This window comes from Lithobates pipiens, unplaced genomic scaffold (assembly GCF_037356315.1).
Source record: "Lithobates pipiens isolate NorthernLeopardFrog02 unplaced genomic scaffold, aLitPip1_a1.2 Scaffold_18, whole genome shotgun sequence".
Taxonomy (NCBI): domain Eukaryota; kingdom Metazoa; phylum Chordata; class Amphibia; order Anura; family Ranidae; genus Lithobates; species Lithobates pipiens.
In genome coordinates this window covers 589859697-589886422 of record NW_027507758.1, presented here as the reverse complement: position 1 = coordinate 589886422, position 26726 = coordinate 589859697, and the positions used below count along the sequence as shown (strand labels likewise).

At 42.7% G+C, this 26726-nt stretch overlaps 1 protein-coding gene across 1 annotated transcript; it reads right to left on the bottom strand.

Moving 5' to 3' along the window:
* Window positions 1–3741: 3741 nt before the first annotated feature.
* LOC143989140 (uncharacterized) lies at window positions 3742–10274 on the bottom strand. The gene is made up of 2 exons (XM_077489168.1): window positions 9486–10274; window positions 3742–6549 (listed from the first exon to the last, which is right to left on the bottom strand). Exon 2 carries the CDS (start codon window positions 5907–5909, stop codon window positions 4218–4220), a length of 1692 nt encoding a protein of 563 aa, XP_077345294.1. The 5' UTR covers window positions 5910–6549; window positions 9486–10274; the 3' UTR covers window positions 3742–4217.
* Between the last annotated feature and the right edge of the window lie 16452 nt (window positions 10275–26726).

Sequence of the window (26726 nt, the reverse complement as noted above, 5' to 3'; positions counted from 1 at the left end):
AAAACCATAGCCAAAGAGCTATCTCTTGTTTTTAGCCGCGTGGGTATTTGTAAGGAACTGCTTACGGACCAAGGTACACCCTTTATGTCCCGGGTTAGGAAAGAATTATGCAAGTTGTACAAAGTGACGCAATTGCGTACATCTGTGTATCACCCCAAAACAAATGGGTTGGTTGAAAGATTCAATAAAACCCTTAAACAAATGTTAAAGAAGGTGGTGGATAGAGATGGAAAGAATTGGGAATGTCTAATACCCTATCTAATGTTTGCCATTAGGGAGGTACCCCAATCCTCTACGGGTTTCTCACCCTTCGAGTTGCTCTATGGGAGACACCCAAGAGGGCTGCTGGATATCGCCAAGGAAACTTGGGAAAATTAGAGTTCTCCTCACAGGAGTGTGATTGAGCATGTCGCCCTGATGCAAGATAGAATTGCACAGGTAATGCCAATTGTAAAGGAACATTTAACCCAAGCGCAGTTAGCACAGCAGAGAGTGTACAACCGTGGGGCCAAGACCCGTACTTTTTCCCCGGGGGATAGGGTCTTGGTGCTAGTCCCTACGGTTGAAAGCAAATTTCTGACCAAATGGCAAGGCCCATATGAAATAATTGAAAAAATTCGTGAGGTGAACTACAGGGTTAGACAGCCAGGAAGGCGAAAGCCGGAGCAGATCTATCACGTCAATCTGCTGAAAGCCTGGAGGGATAGGGAATCCCTAGTCGCAGAGACTTTGTCACAAGTACAGCCTGATTGCTTAGTTCCTGAGGTTGGAATAGCAGACACCTTATCGAAACCCCAACAACAGGAGGTTAAAGAGTTTGTACTTCGTAACAAAGAGATTTTCTCTGAGCTTCTGGGACAAACATCTGGCGTAGAGCATGACATTATCACCCCGCCAGGAGAAAGGGTAAAACTAAAACCTTATAGAATACCAGAGGCCCGACGGGAGGCAATACGTGGGGAGGTTCAAAGGATGTTGGAATTGGGTGTGATAGAGGAGTCCCAGAGTGACTGGTCCAGTCCTATCGTACTAGTGCCCAAACCTGATGGGAGCTGGCGGTTTTGTAACGATTTTCGACAATTAAATAAAGTTACAAAATTTGACACCTACCCCATGCCGCGTATAGATGAGTTGATTGACCGGCTGGGAACAGCCCGATATATGACAACTCTTGATCTCACCAAAGGGTATTGGCAAATTCCCCTGGCCGAGTCGGCCAAGGAGAAAACTGCGTTTGTAACCCCAGATGGGACATTCCAATATAAGAGAATGCCGTTTGGGTTACAGAATGCACCGGCAACATTCCAGCGGAAAATGGATAAGATTCTGAGGCCCCATCAGAAATATGCTGCAGCTTACCTGGATGATGTGATTATCCATAGCACAGACTGGGTCTCACATTTGCCGAAAGTACAAGCAGTCCTAGACTCTATCCGGGAAGCTGGGTTTACGGCCAATCCAAAGAAGTGTACCATTGGACAGGAGGAGGCCAAATATCTTGGGTACACTATTGGGAGGGGGGTGATAAAACCCCAAGTCAATAAAGTCGAGGCCATACAGAGTTGGCCACGTCCCAACAGCAAGAAACAGGTACGAGCCTTTCTGGGAATCGCTGGCTATTATCGACGATTCATTCCCCATTTTGCTTCTCAGGCTGTGCCCCTCACCACCCTGACAAAAGGGAAAGAGTCTGTCATGGTTAAATGGTCCCCAGAGGCTGAAGAAGCATTTCAGTCCTTAAAAACAGCCTTATGTAGCCAGCCAGTGTTGTACTCACCAGACTTCTCTAAGGACTTTGTTGTACAAACTGATGCATCAGACGTTGGGTTAGGAGCAGTGTTATCCCAGGTCTGGAACGGGGAAGAGCACCAGTCATTTACCTCAGCAGGAAGTTGAAGTCCCATGAGGTAAATTACGCCACGATTGAGAAGGAATGTTTAGCAGTGAAGTGGGCTCTAGATTCCCTTCGGTACTATCTGCTAGGTAGGCACTTTGACCTGGTGACTGATCACGCTCCTTTAAAGTGGATGGCTCAGAACAAGGAGACCAATAGAAGGGTAAATAGGTGGTTCCTGGCCCTACAAGAATTTAACTTTACAGTTAAGCATCGCCCTGGTGTTAAAATGGGGAATGTGGATGCTTTGTCTCGGATACATGCGTGTCTGACTGCTTGTGTTACAACCCCAAGGTTGAAACAAGAGGGGGGGGTATGTGGCAGCACGCAGGTAAAGTCACCTGGTTGTATCCAGGATGGGAAATATGTGTGCCCTAGATTCAGGCTTTATGCAGACTTTTACAATTAGAGGGGAAGAGTTAATGAGCCCAGCTGAAGTAAGTGGGCTCATTAAGACCTCTACAAAAAACCCCAGCATGCTTAGGGAGATGCTCCATCCTGGAACCAGTTTTGTGTTGTATAGACTGGGGAGTGTGATATCTGTTCTGTGCGGTGAGTTAACACCTGTGTGGCAAACCTCTACAACAGAGACAGGGACTGGTGCAGCACAAGGCTGCACTCAGTTGTTAGACAGGGAATCTAAGTGTGTAGTTAGAGGTCAAGCTGACCAGGATTTATTTTCATGTTTTATTTTTGTTTGGCTGTTATATGTATCACTGCATGTAGCATAAATAAACCGCATCTTTTGTTTTTGCACCTACAACGCTGTCTGCTGTGCCTGATTTTGTGTTGTGAACCCATCCAGGGGGTCACACACACCCGCTGCCGAGCTAACCCCTCACATTACCTTTACAATCACTTTAAGCAACTGTGTGCAGATTATCTGTCTAGGGTCCATTTGTTTTTTTGTGTTGCATTAACATGCATTGTATTAGGGCAGCCCATTGACAATAAGTGACCACCAATGCATCCTAGTGTGACTTGATGTGCAGGCCATATGTGGCCCTTTGCTTGCCTTTATCCGGCCCCTGGGGCCCTATTTCTCTCATTGATACGAGGCACTATTCCTCCCACTGACACCAAGAATTGGGCATAATTCATCCCACTTACACCAAAGATTGGGCACTATTCCTTCTACTGACACCAACGACAAGGCACCATTCCTTCTATTGACACCAACAATGGGGAACGATCTCTTTCACCAATACCAACAATTTGGCGCTATTCCTTCTACTGACACCAGCAATGGGGCAGTTCCTGCCACTGACAACAATGGTGAGGCACTAGTCCTCCCACAGACACCTGTAACGGGGCACTATTCCTTCCACAGGCACCAACTATGAAGAACTTTTCTTCCAACTGACACAAATGATGGGGCACTATTCCTCCCACTGATACATACAAAAGGGGTGCTATTGCTTCCACCAACACAAATTGGGCACTATTCCTCCCACTGACATTGTTTGGGCGCTATTCCTTCTACTGACACTGACAGGGCACTTTTGCTTTTACCAACACTGATGATGGAGCACTATTCCTTCCACTGATACCAACATTTTGGCACTATTCCTTCTACTGACACCAACAACAGGACACTTTCCTTTCACCAACACTGCTGATGGAGCACTGTTCCTTCCACTGATACCCACAATGGGACAGTATTACTCCTGTTAAGTACAGCCTTGTAATAAAAGACATTCGAAGATTGCATTCGGTCTGAATATATGTTTACTCAGAAAATCTCCATACAGAGGACCACTCCTGGCAAAATGAGGAGTGATGATGAATACAGACTTAACAGGCTTTTTATGAGAAGATGGTCACATTACAGTTTATGACTGGCAAACAACCAGGATAGAAACTACGCAATACATTCCTGGATAATCTGTTTCATATTTCAAATGGTCATTTTGGCGCTAATACAATAACACAATAACAAATTTAAAGGTCATTCTGACAATTTGGCAATTTAGATATTAATTACTGGAAAACTTCATAATAACATCTGGAAACTAACATTTCGGGGAAATAATATGCTTTATCATGTCACTTGGCAGGACATAAGCAAAACAAAAGTGAATAACAAGATATGTGTTGCAATACTTAGAAATACCCAAGAATTAAGAAACATTTTATAAAGAAATACATTCGTATATTGAAGGGGAACTCTAGGTTATATACAGATATGTGTTGCATATGTCTTCATATCTTGACATTCCCTCCTATGTTTCTAATTCTTTAGGTATTTTCTTTAGACCTCCTCTATATCTCTGGGTTGACCTCCAGGTATACGGGCCACCATCTCATGAGCGACTCTGACTCTTTACCTTTGGGGCTCAAAAGAACCAGTATTAGTACAAGCTTTCCAAATAGTGCTACAAGAAGTGGTAGCCATTTTAAAACAACACTTGAATAACATAGGTGCACATTTGATTATAAGGATTATAAGTACTATGATACCAACAATATAAAGGATACCATGTAATATACCAGCAAACCAACCTCCAATGCCTGAAAACCAGTTGGCAGGATTAAGCCAGGAAGTCCAGCTTTCCCAGCTTCCTTCAACCCAAGCAGTTTCAGTATGCTCTTTCCGAAAATTAAGTTTAAGCTGCTGTACCTGTTGTACATGTGAAATGATAGCATCTTCTGCTTTAGTATCATTTCCAATGTAGTTACAACAGCCTGTTCCCACTATGGTGCATATTCCTCCTTGGCTTGCTGTAAGATAATCCGGCACCAGCCGGTGCTGCAAAATCTCCTTTTTAATCATCTTTAGTTCTGTGGCAAGCATCACAAAGTTCCTATCATACAATGCTGTAATATTATCGATGAAGTCAGCTAAATCAATAATAAAACTGAATGCCTTTTTGATACAACATCTATTTACCCATGGTATGGAGAATATTGGCTTTATCTCCCTGTCATGGGACTCTACATTAGTGTCAAAATCACTAGTATAAGTGTTATTAGTATTTTCCTCAACATTAACTAGGGGTACCTCCATGTTAGTCTCAATGTTAGTCTCACCCTCCTTGTTCATATCAGGATCTTTAACCTCATCATGATTCTCTTCCTCCCTCCCAGGGTCTGACTGAGAATCTAAATCTCTTTTTAAAAGATGTATGGGGATTTTCTGGATTTGGGACTCCTTAAACTCATTGTTACTCATATACCAAGTGGCAGGTATTACTCTCCCAGAATAACAAACCCCCATAGAATTCAAAGGGATCCAATTATACGCTTTCTTCCCACATATAAAGTAATAACCTGGGGGAGCTGCACAAGCCTTCTTGAAATTATACCCCTGCAAACACATTAATAATTTCATATTGTTTTGCCTAGAATGTTGTTGATGCGTGTAGTCATGTAGTTCCTGATATCGATCCGTGCTCCATGCGGTATCCTTACCATCAAACCAATATTTGATCTCAGCATTGTCCATACAGTTAGAGTTCCCAATAGGTCTGGTAGTACTTTGAAAACCTTGAGTAAGCAGCTCAGATGAATATTTTCGAGTAAAGTTTATGCAGACAGAGGGGATTGTCATTGGAGCATTAGTGAACAACAGGAGTGAAACAACTCTTTCAACCATAGGTCTGCTTACATCTTCAAAGTGTGCATTGTTCTCTATTTCAGCCAATGTGCTGGGAACACCTAATAAGGGTATAGTCTTATGTGATATAGGTGCATGTGTGCATATCCAGCAATTAGAAATGTTCAGTTTCTTTGCTGCCTGTAGGTGCATGGACACAAAGGAGTTATGAAAGGGTTCACCCAATTTAACATGATACTCATGAGTGTCTCTTCTTGCTCTTTGATTGGGATTACGGCTCTCTTCAGGTTGCAATTTCTCACTTGTGACAGTGGCATTGAAAAGGTAGGTGTCATGTATCTTACCCTTTTCTTTATGGTATGTCCATTCGAATGCCATGACTGTAATCCACACCACCACTCCACCACAGAGGATAACGCTCCATAACGCCACATTCGGTCTAGGCCCCAGGAGATCCATTCTGGAGTCTTCTGGCTCTGGCACGAGTAATTGGCGGTGATGACCTAGAAGGCAAGGGTAAAGGAGAATACCTACTACCAGCAGACTGATCTGTATCTTCCTTTGGAGCTACAGTCTTTTTACAATGGGAACCATGAACCCAGTACTTGTAGTCTTTCAGCTTCACTGCAGTTGGAGATACAAGAATGATCTGAAACGGACCTTTCCACCTAGGAGACAAAGTGGTCCGGGGTATTCGATTCTTGATGTACATGCGTTCCTTCACTTGTATCCACTGGTTGTCCTGCTTTTGCACTGGAAAAGTTATCAGAAAACACATTTGCCAATTTGCGTAAATAGTCTATCATGGCATCTTGACCTTTTAGCAAAGTCACTGTCTCTGGTGGCACAAGGGTTGCAGGAAGTCTCTTAGGCGGTCGCCCAATAGTATATCAAAGGGTGATAGTCCATGCTTCTCCTTAGGGGTGGTCCTAATGGTAGCTAAGGCTATTGGCAGTGCTTCTACACATGTACTTTTCCCATTAACAGTTATCTTGGCCAGAGTTGGAGGAGCAACCATTTTTCCCTTCATAGTCCACAGGCCATCCTCATCACAAACAGCCCCTTTGGAGCACCAGGATGGTCTGTGAGGTAAGTTTTCCTGTAAGGCAGACAAAATGTGTAAATCAACAGGTAAATCAGTCAGAAACAACATAGACATGGCACCGGATCGCTATTCGCGGATTGCCCCTTTAGCATATTCATTGGCTTGTTACACAAAATAGGTAGTAAGGTTTACTATAGTAAGGTAGCCCAAGATTTGGGGTTGTCAGTAACATTTCTTTAATTTCTTTCTTTATAGCTGGGGTTAATTTGTCCTCGACAAACTTATAACTACCCTTTGTATGTCGCTTTAATAATTCTTGTAAGAGACCTAATACTAGTGGAGGATTGAGTCTCCGTCACCCAGTAAAATTTTCATTTTTTATTTATTTATTATCTATTCTTAATCACCGGGTAGCTTCAATTCTTGGTACTGACAGGGCTAAATCCCCATGACTTTTCACTGTGGCCACTTTCATATATTCTGGTGAGAATTTACAGTAATCCAGACTGCTGGATTCATAAGCCCCTTGTGGGCTTCTTGTAATCCCTGCTATTTAGGGTTAATAAAGTTCTGGCATAAGGAGCAAATTTAACATCTCCCTTTGCTTCAAGTATGTTTTACTCCCATCCCTTCAGGCATTAAAACTATAGTTACTATTATATTTTCTCTGTCTAGCAGACTGCTAGGGGAGTATGGCGATACACCACCCCTTACCTATAAGGTTCAGTGACGTTGGCAGTAATTACATCATTACTTATCTTAACCAAGAAAATACCTGCTGATTCAAAGTAGGAAAATTGGCATCACATATACTTAACAAAGTCTTTTTTGTCTTTTTCGTTTAATTTGAAGAGCTACAACCTGCACTTCAATACTTTCCATATGCAGTGCTGTTTTCTATAGTGTATAAGGCTATTTTCACATACATTTACTATTTTTATCGCTATCCTTATTAATCTCTTAGGTTCTATAAGATTCACTATTTATTAATTCTAGCGCTGGCTTCTTTTTCCATTCTTTAACTTCCTATAACAATCCTCCCATGAAACTGTTAACCAGACCATGTCTTTACACTTTCTTTTAATTCTCCTTAAATTCTTATTGCTGAGTCAGAAACTGTGGCAGCAGGCGTATGGTCTGACCGCACTGCTCTCTCACTGACACGGAGCCTGTTGACCCCTCCCTTTCAGGAAATCCTAAGCACAGCTGCAATTTGCTAGCTGTCCCGTGCACACCGATAGGGAGAGATTAACCCATTTGCGAACTCATCACTTACTTCTCTCTAACATTTTATTGTTCACAAGCACCCTTATTCTTTGCAAATACGTTCCATACATCCATATACTTTTCCCATATCATTTCTTAGGACATTTTTCCATATTGGGCAATTCTGCCACAATAGCTCTTATTTCACTAGGCTTCCATGGGACATAAACCTGGGCCATATTAGCTACATATTGATCTCCCACTACCCCTCCTAGCAGGGCTACTTCCCTTAGGGGCATCTGCTCTAGTGGCTTTTCCTTTAATAGAGACCTAGGTACCTCTCTTTCTTTCTGGAGTATTCAGTACCCCCAGAGTTTTCTGTTTTGCTGCCTTTTGCCTTGTAGTTACTGGGCTATATTTTTGATTTATCTGTCTTAGGGGGCTATGTGATTGATCTACCTTTGTAAATTTCGCTAAAGCATTTGGCCTTGATGGAGTGTACTGCCAAATTTGTCCATCTTTATCAAATATTACCCCCTCACTTCTATCTAATGAAGATCCCAAACTACTCCTTCGCTGTGAAGTCCCTTGGACTCCCTCTAGCCTTCGACTCCTTCCCTCCTGTGAGAAGCTGGAGACAGCTTGCTGCTGCTGAGGGGTAACCTGAAAAGGCGAATGGGAAGCACTTTGTTCTCCCGTGTCTTCTTCCCTTTCTTCTACAGGATCAACTTCACCTATAGGGGCAGACGCTGCTCTAGATGCTACTGCTAAATCCCTTCTTGCGGACTCATATGGGGATGCCCAAGCATTTAGGAAGCTCCTCTTCATCTTCCAGATGCAGAGCAGTTTTTTTCAGTACACATCTTATAAGGGGGTGGTTTTAAATTCTTTCGGGACTCTTCTTCCCAAGCAGCCAAACATTCAATCCCCCCACAATCAGACATTTTGAAGAGTAAATTAAATAACACATCAATTGTTGGGGTGTCAAGTGTAATTTTACACCATTTTACATGATGTTTTAAAGCATCTGGCTCTCCACTTACCATCATCTTGATGATAGGAGCGCTTGGATGCAACTTTGCTACATTTAACCCTGTTTTCTTTGCTATTTTTAATAATTTCTTTGCCCTTTCTTTTGTTAACCCAAAAGTATTCATTACCGGTAAAATATTTTTCTCAAGCAAATTTCCCATTTTCTTTATATTTTATGTTACTCTTTTCAGAAATGACAACAGTTCAGAGCTCCGGGACTGAGAGCTCTACTTTTTACTTCTTACGGCTGTGTACCAGCAGCCCAGTACATATATTGAGATATCTCACTTCGTTCTACTCTCAGAAGGACGTCTCCTTTCTGAGTGGTAATAGGCTAGTCTCTCTCAACTCCCTATTCCAGAGAACATACAGCAGGTCATTCACCCATTTGTGGCTATCCGCTGAAGGCAAACCTATCCGCCTTAGGACCACAAACGTTTCTCAAAAAATCACACAAAAAATTCAACATTCACCACCTTCTATTCACTCATAGAAATTGTGGTACCTGCATTTTACACATCCCTTAATAACACAACTATATACATTGTCATTTCTGAGAGTAAGAAGTACGTACTTTTACATGCATCAGCTATAATTGGTACCATTATTTTTTCAGTAATCATACACAGACAGAATGCATTGAAATCAAAAAGGAAGGTGTTACCTTCTATATTCCACAAGCCCCACCCGACTCCTCAAAACCGCACAGAAAGACAGTACTTTATAATAATGAGAAATACAATTTTTCTCACCTGAGGCCTCTTTGTTGTCCCTCCTGTTGCGGGTTGAGAGCCGGTGGTGGGGATGCAGATAAGAAGAACGTCCGAGGGTCACCAAATGTTAAGTACAGCCTTGTAATAAAAGACATTCGAAGATTGCATTCGGTCTGAATATATGTTTACTCAGAAAATCTCCATACAGAGGACCACTCCTGGCAAAATGAGGAGTGATGATGAATACAGACTTAACAGGCTTTTTATGAGAAGATGGTCACATTACAGTTTATGACTGGCAAACAACCAGGATAGAAACTACGCAATACATTCCTGGATAATCTGTTTCATATTTCAAATGGTCATTTTGGCGCTAATACAATAACACAATAACAAATTTAAAGGTCATTCTGACAATTTGGCAATTTAGATATTAATTACTGGAAAACTTCATAATAACATCTGGAAACTAACATTTCGGGGAAATAATATGCTTTATCATGTCACTTGGCAGGACATAAGCAAAACAAAAGTGAATAACAAGATATGTGTTGCAATACTTAGAAATACCCAAGAATTAAGAAACATTTTATAAAGAAATACATTCGTATATTGAAGGGGAACTCTAGGTTATATACAGATATGTGTTGCATATGTCTTCATATCTTGACACTCCCACCAACAAAAGTAATGGCGCACTATTCCTCCCAATGATACCAACGTTTGGGCACTATTCCTTCTACTGGCATCAATGATGGGACACTATTCCTCCCACTAGCACCAACATTTGGTACTAGCCCTCCCACTGACACTAACATTTTGGCATTATTGCTCCTACTGACACCAATGATGGGGCACTACTTCTTCTACTGACACCAATGATGGGGTACTACTACTTCTACTGACACCAATGATGGGGCACTATTTCTTCTACTAACACCAACAGTTGGGCACTATTCCTCCCACTGACATCAATGATGGGGCACTATTCCTTTTACGGTAAGTCTCTGACCCTCTCCTGTAGAATGTCTGCAGTCTCTGACCCTTTCCTGTAGAATGTCTGCTGTCTCTGACCCTCTCCTGTAGAATGTCTGCTGTCTCTGACCCTCTCCTGTAGTATGTCTGCTGTCTCCGACCCTCTCCTGTAGTATGTCTGCTGTCTCCGACCCTCTCCTGTAGTATGTCTGCAGTCTCTGACCCTCTCCTGTAGTATGTCTGCAGTCTCTGACCCTCTCCTGTAGTATGTCTGCAGTCTCTGACCCTCTCCTGTAGTATGTCTGCAGTTTCTGACCCTCTCCTGTAGTATGTCTCCAGTTTCTGACCCTCTTCTGTAGTATGCGTATTAATGTGCCACTTTACTTGCTCAATTATTTGTGATTGCCCCACTGCTCAGTGAGTGGTAATGATGAGCAGTAGCCTGTAGCAACCAATCTGTGAACAGTAATGATATGCTTTAATCTCTAGCAACCAATCAGTGAGCGGTAATGTTGCCTTATGAGTTTATGTGACATCTCCATCAATAGCTGTAAAATATTGTAATTATGAATATGTTTAATTTAGCTTGTATCTATGTAAAGCATGTAACATTGTCTAACAGACACTTCTGTGAAGCTGACAATTTGGTGCCTAAGCTTGTGTATCAAACAATGGGACCCAAACCTCATTGTTCTACACATACTCACTTCAAAGGATCCCATGTTTGGATATGCAATGAGGGGCCATGGCCAGTCCATCATGTATACTTAATTTCCCTGAAAATGTAATCTACTTACAAGGTAAAGTTTCCTGCTCAAAGTAGGGACAAGGATTTGCATTAAAGGGGGCTGACTTATGCAAAGTATAGGGATTGGAGATGTAGACAGTCCTTTCCCAAGATAAGAGAGGCCCACCAATCGGAGCCACGCCATGCCAACCAATGAGGCATCAGCCTGTAATGATATACACAGACTAGATGGGGGGGAAATGCACACTCTCTGGTGGAGCGGTCCCCCAAATGGAACCTTCAGCTGTGGGTCATAGCCTGGTAACTATTGGAACTAAATATGTTTTTCGTTTGTCTTTTCTGTCCTACTGTTTGTAGATTCATGTTTTAAGGAATATACTCTGTATTCCTTCATGTAATCCATGATGTTTACCCTTTTCCTGTACAATTTAGATAAATTGCTGCGTATTAGTCTAGGTCTACTTTACTATATACCATAGGTAAGCCAAGCTCGCCTGTATAACATTTACTCCAAGTAATGCTATTATTCAATGCATAATAATTTGTTCCTCCCTATCCCCTGTTAAATACCCTGTGATTGAATTAATTAGAAGATTGTATTTTTTCTTAGATGTGTAAGGTCAATCCCTCCTGACGAAGCAAATTTATTCACAAAACATGTAGAGAATTACACATTGGATCTACATCTTCTGAGGCCCCACCAAATTGTGGTGTTTTTACTGTTCACAGTCTGTATTATATTGCCGTTGTATGCAATTATGTTTTATATGTGACTTGTATTAATGTGTACGAAGTTGTTTTTTCTACAATAAATTACAGATTTTTATAATCAACTGTTTACTTTCTGGGTACCGAGATGGTCCATACAATTTCCTTGTCATAGGGCAATTATTGGAGTAGCCCTTGACATACCCCTCTATACCTCTTTACTATATACCAATACATCTTTGTTATTGTGTTAAAGCTTTCACTTATGGTTTAAAGAACTCTCATTTAACCCAAATCATATCTGAGAGATATTAAATCTCAAATATAGTAAATGGGTAACAGGTAATGATGTGCTGTAACTCCTAGCAACCAATCAGTGAGTAGCAATGATGTGCTGTAATCTCTAGCAACCAATCAGTAATAATGTGCTGTAACCTCTAGCAACCAATCAGCAAGCAGAAATGATGTGCTGTAACCTCTAGCAACTAGTCAGTGAGTGGTAATAATTGACTGTAACCTCTGGCAACCAAGTACAAACACTGTGCGATTTGCTGTAGTAAACAGATTTTGAGTCTACCTGCTATTTGTTTGTATGACTCAGAATGGAGGGGGGGCCAACAAAATGTTTGCACAGGGTCCAATCAATAGTAAAGATGGCCCTGATGGTGCAGGGGATGGGACGGGGGTCAGCAAAATGCAAAGTAGACAAAAAAGGCTTGCAGGGCCCAGTTTGTTGTTGCCATTAAAAGGAGTACCCCACCATTTCTCATTTCTTCGAGTGCACTGAAAAAAAAAAAAAAAACACTAGGAAACTGCTAATCTATTAGACATTGCAAAAAAAAAAAAGGGGGGGGGGGGACTTTAGATGAGGTACATGGGGTAGAGCCAGACACAACCATATACATATGTTAAAAATGATATTCTTTATTAGACCAAAGATAGGGCATGGATCAACCCATATAAACGCATAATAGCACATTGGTATATAAAATACAAAGTATCAACATACATATTGAGGATAGTCACCAACATGACACATAAAGAGAACATGTTGGTGACTATCCTCAATATGTATGTTGATACTTTGTATTTTATATACCAATGTGCTATTATGCGTTTATATGGGTTGATCCATGCCCTATCTTTGGTCTAATAAAGTATATCATTTTTTTTACATATTGTAGACATGTCACTGGAGAAGTGATCGAGGGGGTGTACATCTCACCTAGGTTGCTACACAGTGTGAGATGGTAAATCCAGGATGGATCAGTTTCTCAGCAGCGATATGCTGCTGAGTTGTTATTTAATTTTGCCGGGCCTGGGTTTATATGGAATGGCAGGTAGGTTTGGTAGAGGGACCTGTCATTCCACATCCCCCGATCCAGTTCTGGGTTTGGGATCAGGTGAGCTTTGATCCTAATTAGCCTGGGAAGCTAAAGGCACTGCAGGGTCTGCAGGTGGTTGCTCTCAGCCAGGGAACGAACAATCTGTGTGTTGAAGGAAGCTGCAAGCACAGCCACTGCTGGAGCTAAAACTCACCCTGCGATATCCAGGCGAAAGACGCTGTGTTTGTAAGTGTCAGATAGGTGAGCAGAACCTGTTAGTAAGCGCCCAGCCGGGCTAGGACTTTTATTTTTGTTGTACTTAGAAAGCACGGTGTTGCTGTATATTTTGTTTGCTGGACTGTTTGTACCACGAATAAACGCCAAGATCTGCTTTATAAATTCCAAGTCTGCTGTGAACTGTGTCCAAACACACCCTACCCCGGGAAGATCCCCTACAATTGGTGGAGAATGCGGGCAACGCGGTTGCTAGGGGCAACGGTGTGGACAGACTTGGCTACAGCTGCTGATGTCCTGGGTGAAAGCTGCAACTACACTCCAAAAACAGTCCAGCAACATGGAGGAGATGCTGAAGCAGTTTATGCAAGTGAGTTTGCAACAACAGCAGGCGCAGACAGAGGCCAATAGACGACATGAACAGTCCATGGCTGCACAACAGCAGATGATGGCTGCACAACAGCGGATGCATAAGGAAGAGTTGCAAGCTTTGCGCCAAAGCCAACAACAACTTATCGAGCACCTGATAGTAAATCGAGAGGCGCCTGTGGTTGCTAATCCACCCACAATGGAGGGAGCCGCTCCAGAGATTTTTTTTGGGAGAAGGACTGTGCAGAAAGCGCTGCAAAAGATGACTGCTGAGGACGATGTTGAGGCCTATCTAACAGTATTTGAGCGCGTGGCTGAGCGAGAGAAGTTACCAGCCGCTGAGTGGGCAGAGGTAATTGCGCCCTATTTAACAGGTGAACCTCAAAAGGCCTACTATGACCTCAGTGAGCAAGAGGTTAAGGACTATACTCGGCTAAAAGAGGAGATACTTGCCCGACTAGGAGTTACTACTGCAGTCCGTGCCCGGAGGGTACGCAACTGGAGCTACAGTCTGGACAAATCAGCGAGGTCCCAGATGTATGACCTAATCCATTTGGCAAGAAAGTGGTTGGAGCCAGACACTTCTACTCCTGCACAAATCCTAGAGAAGGTCGTGATGGATCGCTACCTCCGAGCGCTTCCTACTGACCTGCAACGCTGGGTGGGACAAGGTGATCCTAGGAACCGCAAATCTGCAACATTACAATCAATGACTTTCCTGTTAAAGCGTTAATGGACTCAGGAAGCCTTGTAACCTTGGTGCATGCTAGCCTGGTGACTGGGGACTTAGAGTCTAAAAAGCATATGAGTGTTGTGTGCATACATGGTGATACAAAAGTGTACCCTATAGTGCTGGCTAAAGTCGGGACTGAACAAGGCACCGTACAATATGAAGTGGGTGTGGTTAAAAACCTCATGCATAATGTAATATTGGGGCGCGATTTTCCATTATTCTGGGCTCTTTGGAAAAAAAGAAAAATCCCCAAAAGGAGTGAGGATACCTCTAAGGGGGTTGCCTTGTCCACTGTGAATGATAAAAATGTGCAGGATGAAAATGATTGTTTTCCTTTGCAGGTCCTGGCTGGGGAGGAGGAGGCTCCTCCCACTGAGCAAAATATACTAGACTTAGAGGTGTCTAGCGATAATTTTGGGACTGCACAATTACAGGACCCCACTTTCAAAAATGCGAGAGAGCAGGTTGCTGTTATGAACGGGGTACCTCAGGAACCAGATGCTGAAAAAAGATTTCCACATTTTTCGGTGACTAATGATCTTTTCTATAGAGTCAATAAGGTTAAAGATGAGATTGTGGAACAGCTTCTGGTACCTAAGCCGTACCGGCGTCAGGTGCTTGACATGGCACATAACCATGTTCTTGGGGGACACTTGGGGACTGACAAAACGCGAGAGAGGGTTCTCCAGAGGTTTTTTTGGCCGGCCATATATGATGACATTAAAAAATACTGTGAGTCGTGCCCCACATGTCAGGTTAGTGCCCCAGTGTCACATTTTCGCAGTCCTTTGGTTTCGCTCCCTATTATAGAGGTGCCTTTTGAGCGTATTGCCATGGATTTAGTGGGTCCCATTGTAAAGTCAGCTAGAGGACACCAGTATATTTTGGTAGTCCTGGATTATGCGACCCGCTATCCTGAGGCTGTACCCTTAAGAAACACTGCATCTAAAACAATTGCACGTGAGTTGTTTTATATGTTCTCTAGGACTGGGATCCCCAAAGAAATCCTAACTGACCAAGGTACGCCATTTATGTCGAAAGTAATGAAGGAATTATGCAAACTATTTAAAATCTCACACATCCGTACCTCTGTGTACCACCCCCAGACGGACGGATTGGTGGAGAGATTTAATAAAACTTTGAAACATATGTTGAAGAAAGTGGTGGCAAAAGATGGTCGTGACTGGGATCATTTATTACCCTACCTCATGTTTGCTATTAGGGAGGTGCCCCAAGCGTCCACAGGGTTCTCACCATTCGAGTTGGTCTATGGTCATCACCCTAGGGGTCTACTGGACATTGCAAAAGAGACATGGGAGAATGAGTCCACCCCATACAAGAGTGTTATTGAGCATGTAGCACAAATGCAGGACCGTATAGCCACTGTAATGCCCCTGGTAAGGGAACACCTCCAGAGGGCTCAAGAGGCCCAAAGTAGAATTTACAACCGGTCCGCAAGAATCAGGACATTCAACCCAGGCGATAGGGTCCTTATACTAGTCCCCACTGTTGAGAGTAAATTCTTGGCGAAGTGGCAAGGTCCTTATGAAATTGTTGAAAAGATCAGTGAGGTGAACTACAAGGTGCACCAACCAGGTAGAAGGAAGCCTTTCCAAGTTTATCACATAAACTTGATCAAGCCCTGGAAAGACAGGGAATCCTTGAGGGCGACAAATACTGTTAATAATTTGTCACCACCAATCCCTCCAGTCAAGGTAGGTGATACTCTATCAGTGTCACAGAAACAGGAGGCTCAGGAATTTTTACAGAAAAACAAAAACAAGTTCTCTGAACTCCCAGGGCGTACACACCTCATCCATCATCACATTGAAACTGAGCCTAGAAGCAGAGTAAACCTTAAGCCCTATAGGATACCGGAGGCACGTAGGGAAGCCGTATCTGCCGAGGTAAAACGTATGCTTGCTCTGAGGGTAATGGAGGTGTCACAGAGTGAATGGTCCAGCCCAATTGTGCTAATCCCAAAGCCCAATGGAACTTGGAGGTTCTGTAACGATTTCAGAAAGTTGAATGAGATCTCCAAGTTCGATGCGTATCCTATGCCCAGGGTAGATGAGTTGATTGAGAAGTTGGGTAACGCCAGGTACATAACCACTCTCGATCTCACAAAGGGCTACTGGCAGATTCCACTTTCTGGTGAGGCTAAAGAGAAAACTGCATTCTCCACCCCTGATGGGCTATTCCAGTATGTAGTGATGCCATTCGGGTTACATGGAGCGCCTGCAACTTTCCAGAGGTTGATGGACTTGATTCTGCGACCACATCGTGATTACTCAGCTGCCTACCTCGATGATGTGGTCATTTTTAGCCCTGATTGGGAAAGTCACCTCTGTAAGGTACAGGCCGTGTTGGATGCCATAAGTGATGCGGGGTTGACCATAAATGCCGAGAAGTGTGCTCTAGCCCTAGAAGAGGCCAAATATCTGGGCTACATTATTGGGAGAGGGTTGATTAAGCCACAGCTAAATAAAATTGAGGCAATACAGAATTGGCCTAGACCCCTGACAAGGAAACAGGTTAGAGCTTTCCTGGGTATTACGGGGTATTACCGTAGATTTGTGCCGAACTTTGCCTCAGTTGCTGCTCCACTAACTGACTTGACAAAGGGCGGAAAGACAGCAATGGTCACGTGGACCCCAGAGGCCGAGAAGGCTTTCCAAAGCCTTAAGTCTGCCTTGTGCCAACCACCTGTGTTAGTTACCCCCGATTTCAGGCGAGAATTTCTGGTCCAGACAGATGCCTCTAACACAGGCTTAGGTGCAGTACTCTCACAAGTAGTGAATGGTGAGGAGCATCCAGTGACGTACTTGAGTAGAAAACTAACCCCGGCCGAGAAAAATTATGCCATTGTGGAGCGAGAATGTTTGGCAGTAAAGTGGGCCCTAGAATCGTTAAAGTATTACTTGCTAGGCAGGAAATTCAAGTTGGTGACAGACCATGCCCCCCTAACATGGATGAAGTTAAACAAGGAGAGAAATGCAAGAGTGACTAGATGGTTTCTCTCCCTACAAAACTTTAATTTCACTGTGGAACACAGGCCAGGGAAATTACAGGCAAATGCTGACGCATTGTCGAGGGTGAGTTGTCTGTGGGGACAAAAGGCTCAGCCCTCCGGTCTGAAAAAGAGGGGGGGGATATGTAGACATGTCACTGGAGAAGTGATCGAGGGGGTGTACATCTCACCTAGGTTGCTACACAGTGTGAGATGGTAAATCCAGGATGGATCAGTTTCTCAGCAGCGATATGCTGCTGAGTTGTTATTTAATTTTGCCGGGCCTGGGTTTATATGGAATGGCAGGTAGGTTTGGTAGAGGGACCTGTCATTCCACATCCCCCGATCCAGTTCTGGGTTTGGGATCAGGTGAGCTTTGATCCTAATTAGCCTGGGAAGCTAAAGGCACTGCAGGGTCTGCAGGTGGTTGCTCTCAGCCAGGGAACGAACAATCTGTGTGTTGAAGGAAGCTGCAAGCACAGCCACTGCTGGAGCTAAAACTCACCCTGCGATATCCAGGCGAAAGACGCTGTGTTTGTAAGTGTCAGATAGGTGAGCAGAACCTGTTAGTAAGCGCCCAGCCGGGCTAGGACTTTTATTTTTGTTGTACTTAGAAAGCACGGTGTTGCTGTATATTTTGTTTGCTGGACTGTTTGTACCACGAATAAACGCCAAGATCTGCTTTATAAATTCCAAGTCTGCTGTGAACTGTGTCCAAACACACCCTACCCCGGGAAGATCCCCTACAATATGTATATGGTTGTGTCTGGCTCTACCCCACACCCCTCATCTAAAGTCCCCACCCTCTTTTTTGCAAAAGCAACCAGGGATGGAGGCGTAATATTCCCCGTTGCATCTCATTTAAAGTCCCAAATATTGCTTTTTTTCTTTGAATCCATTAGACATGTTTATAGTACAGTTGTGTTGTGTAAATATTGAGTTACCTATTCTTGTATTGATTTTTATGCTATTGATCTAGAGCTGCTTATATAGATATATTTGTTTACCTTTATTACCTAAGGGCAGTTCTACTCTGCTTAGTGAACTGCACTTTAATTGTTATTTTATGCAAGTTCATAATTATAGTCTATTAGTGTCTACCACTAAGCAGGGGTGTGTTCTTTTATTGCCTAGATCCTACAGTAAGGTGAAAGGTACTACACGCTGGTGTTGCTACATGCATCTGTAGTGATTCAATCAACCAGGTGAGTCAGAGGGGCTGAGGGTGTTCTTGGAGTTGAGGCGGAGAACAGGGAACCCAAAATTACCAAGCAGCTCTTTCAGGGGGTAGTGCTACACACATTACCCCAGTTTTGAGGAACAAGGGACCTTAACACTGAAGTGTTCAGGCAGTGTTAAGAGCCCTGTCTCGTTTAAGCAGGCCTCGTGCTGACTGAACAGTTTATTTGCAGCGTTGACTTTAACCTAATGCCGCGTACATGCGATCGAACATTCCAACAACAAAATCCATGGGATTTTTCCCGACGGATATTGGTTCAAACTTGTCCTGCATACACACGGTCACACAATGTTGTTGGAAATTCCAAATGTCAAGAACGAGGCGACTTACGACGAGCCGAGAAAATTGAAGCTCAATAGCCAGTGCGGCTCTTTTGCTTGATTCCAAGCATGCTTAGAACTCTGTGCATCGGAATTGTGTACACACGATCGGAATTTCTGACAACGGATTTTGTTGTTGGAAAATTTGAGATCCAGATCTCAAATTTTGTGTGTCGGAAATTCCAATGGAAAATGTCCGATGGAGCCCACACACGGTCAGAATTTCTGACAAAAGGCTCCCAGAAAACATCTTCTGTCGGAAAATCCGACCGTGTGTACACGGCATAAGACTTCTGGAGCTCCACCCGTCAGCCAACGAAGAGAGATGCTGGGTCCACACATGTCACCCCTTGCAACCACCGCACAAGTATCTCAAGCTGGGAAGGGCTGCTGCGTAGCTGATGGGCGTGAGTGGGGCCTCATATCTACCTCACAAAGCCTAGAGCCGTCTCTGATGACATCATGTGACGCAAAGGGGTTAACCCCTTAGTTTACCCTAATGAGCCCTAATTATCTCATTCCTACCCTGAGCTATATATTTTTTCATCTTTTCTTTTACCTTTTTAACCTCATGCCGACCATAACAGATGCATGCTGTGGCAGGACAGGTGGGCCTTAACACCGCACATGCAGTATGCATCCGTGGTGGCTGAAGTTTTTGTTCCCGCTCACTACACTCAAACCATCCGGGTCATACGATTAGTAACATACCAGTTGGTCAATTTTGTAGACTAAAACGTATATGCAGTAAAGAATCTGATTTTAGAAGGCATTCCATTCTTATGACCTCCAGATTTGAGGAAAGAGGTTATCCCAGTTCTGTTATTCATAGGGCTTTTAGATACTGCTGAGAAAACCCCATGAGATATGCTTATGAGCAACAAATGCTTGGGCAATAAACGCCATATGAATAAAACTTTGCAGTTCGAGAACTCCTATATTCTCAACCCCCTACAATATTGAGTTTGAAAAAATAAAAAAGTCATAAAGAAATATCTTCCAATTTTGTCCAATGATCCCACTTATGCACAGATCTTACCCAATGGGATACAGGTGGTTTCAAGAAGGGCATCCACTTTGGGCAGATGGCTATGACCCAGGCTGTATACAAGTGAATGTACACACTGGTTATAATTTAAGGGTACATCTAAATGTGGTGTGAGTGGTTGCTGGTATTGTTCCTTTATTAAAAGGGCTGACCGTGTCATTTCACTTTTCACTGGTAAATCATTTGGGATTATATCTTTCATCAATTGCAATACACACTATGTGGTGTATGTAATCACATGCACTACATACCAGGTCCAATATGTAGGAAGGACAACCCGGCGTTTGAGGGATCGTTTATATGATCACCTACATGATATAGAAAAGGACCACTCCACCAACGTGGCTAGACATTGGGTTCAACATCATAATAAAACTACATCCAGCCTTGTTATTCAGGGCATGGAGAAAATAAATATGCCTACTAGAGGTGGTGATAAATTTGGTATTTTATGTAGGAAAGAAGTTTACTGATGTTTCTGATGAAGTTCAAATATGCATATGCACAAAAATCAGGTTATGAGAAATGTTGGATATGTAGTAAACTAGAGTCACCTAATTATATTATTTTACAAAGATCTGGGTCTACTATCTCATCTGAATGTCTTGATTGGAGACGCCCTAAGCTGATTTAACATAATGGTGCCTTTCGACTCAGATACAATCCAGTGGGCTCCCAGCCAGATGGACACGAATCTCACGTTGAGCAGGCAAGTGGCCATGGTAAGAAACTGCTATTGTTACTTATTCTGCTCTCCGTAGTGAGTAATTAGTTGGTGTCTGGAGTCCATTCGCTGAAGGAGTCTAATGCTGTTGATGAGATGATGAGATTAAGGTAAAATGATGCGTTTAATTACTAGAGCCACTAGAATCCCTGACCCAGGTGCTGAAAGTAAAGCTTACCTCTGTCTTTATTACACTAGAAACTCTGTAGTAAAGTAAGTAATTTTTTTATGACTTAAGAGGGGATTGTAATAGAGAATATTATCAACTATCACTCCATTTTGTAATCTGCCCTCCATTTTAAAAGCTTGTTTTTAAAGAATGTACATGCCTTATCTTACACTTCTTTGATGTTTTAGACCTTTTTGCTTGAGCCAACTTTTAATTAGAACTCTCACTGTATGACTCAATGGGGATTATTTACAAAAGGCAAATACACTTTGCACTACAAGTGCACTTGGAAGTGCAGTCGCTTTAGATCTGAGGGGTAGATCTGAAATAAAGGGAAGCTCTGCTGCTTTTATCATCCAATCATGTGTACGATAAAACCCTTATTCTTATTTTCCTTGCTTGTCCCCCTCAGATCTACAGTGATTGCACTTCCAAGTGCACTTTTGTAAATAATCCCCATTGTGTTTAGATCGATTTTCAGTAGTCTATTCAGATAAGCTATCTTTATGAATTTCTTTCAGCTGCCTAAAACTAATAATGAAATAAAATCTCTCTGTAGAAACCTGGTTAATCCTTAGAAACTTAGGAGCGAGTTTACCCCTCCCCTCTTTTGTTGTTACTCACATATAAAATATATAATTCTTAATAAAGAATTCAGACTCACTTTGCAAATGAAAGCTGCCTGTTGTGTGTGACATTGGGGTCTCCAAAATTCTGATGGGGTCACTGTGGTTTACTAAGGAAGGGTGGCCGGCTGTCCAGTAATCCATATTTACAGTTACTGAAAAAAAAAGAATAAATAAAAATATCCCATACTTTGTACACACTATAACTTTTGGCAAACCAATTAATATACGCTTATTGTTTTTTTTTTACCAAAAATATGTAGCAGAATACATATTGGCCTAAACTGATGAAGAAATTAAATAATTTTTTTCAATTAACTGTTTTTTATTGATCATAAAAGTAAGTGAATGAACAAAAAGGTAATATTGCAATACATAGGCACCAACATAACAGTGGTCGGGCCAACGTGCAGTTGTTAACAGGAAGCAAAAAAAAAACAGCAATAAGAAGTTATCACCAGTTCTACATAGCAGAAATAAAAGAGGTAGGAGAGGATGGGAAGAGGGGGGGGGGGGGGTTGGTGGGGCTCAGCCATTAGCTCAGGGCGGATCTTCACATCTGTGCCATCGATGGCATGTAATATATCTGGTGTCAGGTACCAAAAACAGAGAACCTTATAAGTGTTCTCCTTATAGAGCGTGCATAAAGAGCTTTTTGCTGCCTGCAACCAGATTGTTTGCCATGTTGCATCTGGGATCTCTTCTCCCTGATCCTTCTCCCAGCGAAGCATGTACATATGTTTACCTTGGCTGGGGAAGGAGTAAGAGTTTAACAGCTGGTATATGTCTGAAATAAGACCTCGGCATGCAGATCCCTCCAGGATTAGACTCTCAAATGGTGTTGGCGCTGAGAATTGAAGGTCCGGGGCAAAGAACTGGGCATAGTGCCTTATTTGCAGGTAGCCGTAAAAAACACCTGGCAGGGCAAGTCAAATTTTGGAGCTCAGCGAAGGAGTGCAGCTTGCGTGAGCAGGGATGCACTAGGTGGCCAAAGTGGAATAAATTCCACGTTGCCCAGGGTGAAGACATCTGGTGCATAAGACCTGCAGGCATTCTGGGGTTGTAAAGAAAGGAGGTTAGGGGAGACTTTTCAGAGCCCAGCTTATGTACCCGGGCCAGTCTACGCCAAAGCGTCTTAAGATGGAGCATAGGACCTAGAAGCTGGGCTGGCTCCACCTCTATGCCTGCATTCCAGAGCAGGCTGTTTGGGTGTATGGGTGCAAACCATAGCTTTTCAATTTCCGTCCATTTTTTGTAAGATCATTGGGGAAACCAGGAGGTCAAGGCACGCAGTTTGGCAGCCTGGTAATATTTAATCAGATCTGGAAATGCTAGTCCCCCGTCAGTGCGGGACGCTGTTAGCACAGAGCGGGGGACTCTGTGTCTCTTATAGTTCAACACAAATCATATTAAGTCCGCTTGGAGTTTTCACAGGTCTGCGTAGGGGACTAAAATGGGTAACGTTTGGGAAGGATAGTCATCTTAACAGATGCCACTATTCCCAGGAGGGAGATATGGTGAGTTTTCCACTTCTGTAAAAGGTCTCTTATGGACTGGAACAGGGGAGGAAAGTTGGCCCGATTTAAAGTGACGTAGGACTGAGTTATTTGAACCCCCAAATATTTCAAGGCTGTCGTCCTCCAATGCTAGGGGAAGCAACGCTCTAAGTGTTATACCTCTGCACTTGGGATATTAATAGCGAGAGCCTCCGACTTAGTTGCAATTATTTTATAGCCAGAGAGGGATTTATAAAGATCAAGTTCAGCGTGTAGACTGGGGAGTGAAGTTCTGGGTTGGGTTAAGGTGAGTATGATGTTGTCTGCAAAGAGAGAGATTCTAAGCTCCCGGTCTCGTACCAGGACTCCCCGAATGTCTGTTTATCTACGAATGGACGCCACCAGGGGCTCAACACAGTGCAAAAAGTAGCTGTGGAAGAGGGCATCCCTGACGGGTCCCATTCGTTATTGGAAAGGCAGGGGACATGGCAAAAAGGGTCTTAACCTGGGAAGTAGGGTTAATGTATAGGTGTTGAATGGCTCGTAGAAAGGGTCCCTGAAATCCCATATATTGTATATATAATATATAATGTTAATAATAATAATAATAATATATATAATGTTGCAAACAAGAAAGGTCAACTGAGACAATCGAAGGGCTTTTCGGCATCTAACCCAAGAGCCAGGGTCTCCAGACCCTCTCTGTTTGCCACATCTATTAGGTCAATTATGCGCCTCGTGTTATCACCCGCCTGCCGAAGGGGGATGAAGCCCACCTTATCCTTATGTATCAGGGAGGGCAGTATCACGTTCGGATGCATCGAAAGGAGTTTAGTAAACATTTTCAGATCGGCATTTAGGAGCGCGATTGGCCTGTAGATGGCGCAAAGTTAGGGGTCCTTTTCGGGCTTGGGGATCAGTGTGAGGAATGACCTTTGCATGTCTGGGGGATGGGGGTTCGCTGGAGGAAGGCATTAAACAACTTACACATATGTGGTAAGAGGATAGAGAGGAATGATTTATAGTATTCATAAGGGAGACCGTCTGGCCCTGGGGACTTATGTGTGGGTAAGGTCTGAATGGTGACTGTCAGTTCCTCCTCTGTAATGGGTGTATTAAGGAATAGAAGATCTGAGGCTTGGATTTTATGGATACCGCTGCGTTCCAGATAGAAGCACAAGCAATCGCTCAGGTCGGGGGGGAGGGGGTCATGCGGGATCTCATGGTCACTGTACAGGGTCATATAGAACTCGGCAAAAGTATTAGCTCACCTGTGCAAATCACCATAGGTGTACGTTGGCCTTATTAAGAGCAATAGCAGGTGTGCACATTGCCAGAGCCAATACACATGGCCAGTGGCCTCGATGTCTGCCAGCCACCCACAATCGCTCCTCCTCCTTAGCACTGATCACTGTATAAATGTCACTGGTCCCAAAAAAGTGTCAAAAGTATCTGATCTGTCTGCCGCAATGTCACAGTTGAACTAAAACTTGTTGATCACTGCCATTACTAGTAAAAAAAATAATAATAATAAAAATGGCATAAATATATCCCCTAATTTGTAGACACTATAACTTTTGCGCAAACCAATCAGTGCACGTTTATTGCAATTTTTTTTTATATACCAAAAATATGTAGAAGAATACATATCGGCCTAAACTGATGAAGAAATTTGTTTTCTTTTTTCTTTTTTTGGGGGATATTTATTATAGCAAAAAGTAAAAAATACTGTTTTTATTTCAAAATTGTTGGTCTTTGTATATAGCACAAAAAATACAAAAAAATAAAAACCGCAGAGGTGATCAAATACCACCAAAAGAAAGCTCTATTTGTAAGAAAAAAAATGACATCAATTTTGTTTGTGTACAACGTCGCATGAACGCGCAATTGTCAGTTAAATTGATGCAGTGCCATATCGCAAAAAAATGGCTTGGTCATTAAGGGGGCTTTAGTGGTTAAAAAAACGGTCAAATTATTCATTTTATTTCCTGTTTATTTTCATTTACAATACAGTAATATCTTACATAATCTCACCTTAATACATTCACACACAGACATGACACATAGGGAAAGACAGTCAAATAACCTTTGTAACTTTCTGAAACTTGACTCTTTACTCTTCTTTATATTGCTTCCATTATTCTTGCTTATGTCGTGTATACACGACCGGACTTTTTGACAGGAAAAGTCCGTCGGACAATTCGATCGTGTGTGGGCTCCATCGGACCTTTGCTTGCCAAAAATCCGGCGGACTTTATAAATAGAACATGTTTTAAATTTTTCCGCCGGATCGAGAAATCCGTTTGTGTGTATGCTAGTCCGACGGACAAAAACCGACGCTAGGGCAGCTATTGGCTACTGGCTATGAACTTCCTTATTCTAGTCTGGTCGTACATCATCACGTTCGAATCCGTTGGACTTTGGTGTGATTGTGTGTGGCCAAGTCCGTTCATTCGGAAAGTCCGTCGGAACTCCGCCGAAAGTCCGTCGGACCTAGTGCCTCGAAAAGTCTGGTCATTTGTACGCGGCATTACTCCTTCCATTAAAACATATCCGTCCTTATTCCTCTCGGATTTGGTGTCTCCTTCTATTTATTTTGCGCATACTGCAGCTAAAATATTTAGGTAGGAGAATAAGTCATAGTTATTGTTAAATTAACCAACACATAGGGGTCTACTTATAAAAACAAGAAATAAAAATACTTTGCAAATGTATCAACATTGTTGCCTTTAGCTGGACAAATGGAAGATTCTCCAACATTCATTTGTAAGAGAAAAATGGCTATAAGAAAATTTGACCAAAAAGCTTTTCCATTTATAAACAGAGAAATAGCCTAACACTATAGGCTAAAAACCTTTAACCAGCAGGGTAAATAATATTAGGGAGACTTTGTGCTGTGCACTGACTAGGGAGAATTCAGTGCGAAAGAGTTGAATGAATTGGAGTCCGGAGGAATGAACCTCCAGCTGCAGTATGCAGCAAAACATTTACAAGTAGTCATTTTTTTTTTGTGACAGCTTCCTTCTGGTTGTTAGGGAGCCAGCACCCACTGGTATCCTAACAACCACGGATGCATCCCTGCCCGGCACATTTAGCTGACAGCCAGGGATTCTTAGTTGGAAAATGAAAATAAACAGTGTAGTGCAAAAAAAAGGTAGTGTAAAAAAAGTGTAAGGTAGTGTAAAAAAAAGTGACATTTCCCCAAAGTTATGTTTTTAATCACCCCCAGCTTTCACCCCCTTCCTGCCCAGGCCAATTTTTCGTTTTCAGCGCTGTCACATTTTGAATGACAATTGCGTGGTCATGCAACACTGTACCCAAACTAAATTTTTATACCTTTCTTCCCACAAATAGAGCTTTCTTTTTGTGGTATTTGATCACCTTTTTATTTGTTGCTAAACAAATTAAAAAAGCCAACATTTTTGAAAACAAAAAGTTTTTTTCTCTGTTTCTAAAGAGGCTGATGAGGCTGCACTTATAGGCACTAATGAGGCGGCAATGATGAGGTGGCACTGATGGACACTGATGAGGAGCCACTAATATGTAGCACTGATA

Excerpts from the sequence above, each read along its gene's own strand:
- LOC143989140 (XM_077489168.1), bottom strand. The coding sequence starts at position 5,909 with ATGGATCTCCTGGGGCCTAGACCGAATGTGGCGTTATGGAGCGTTATC.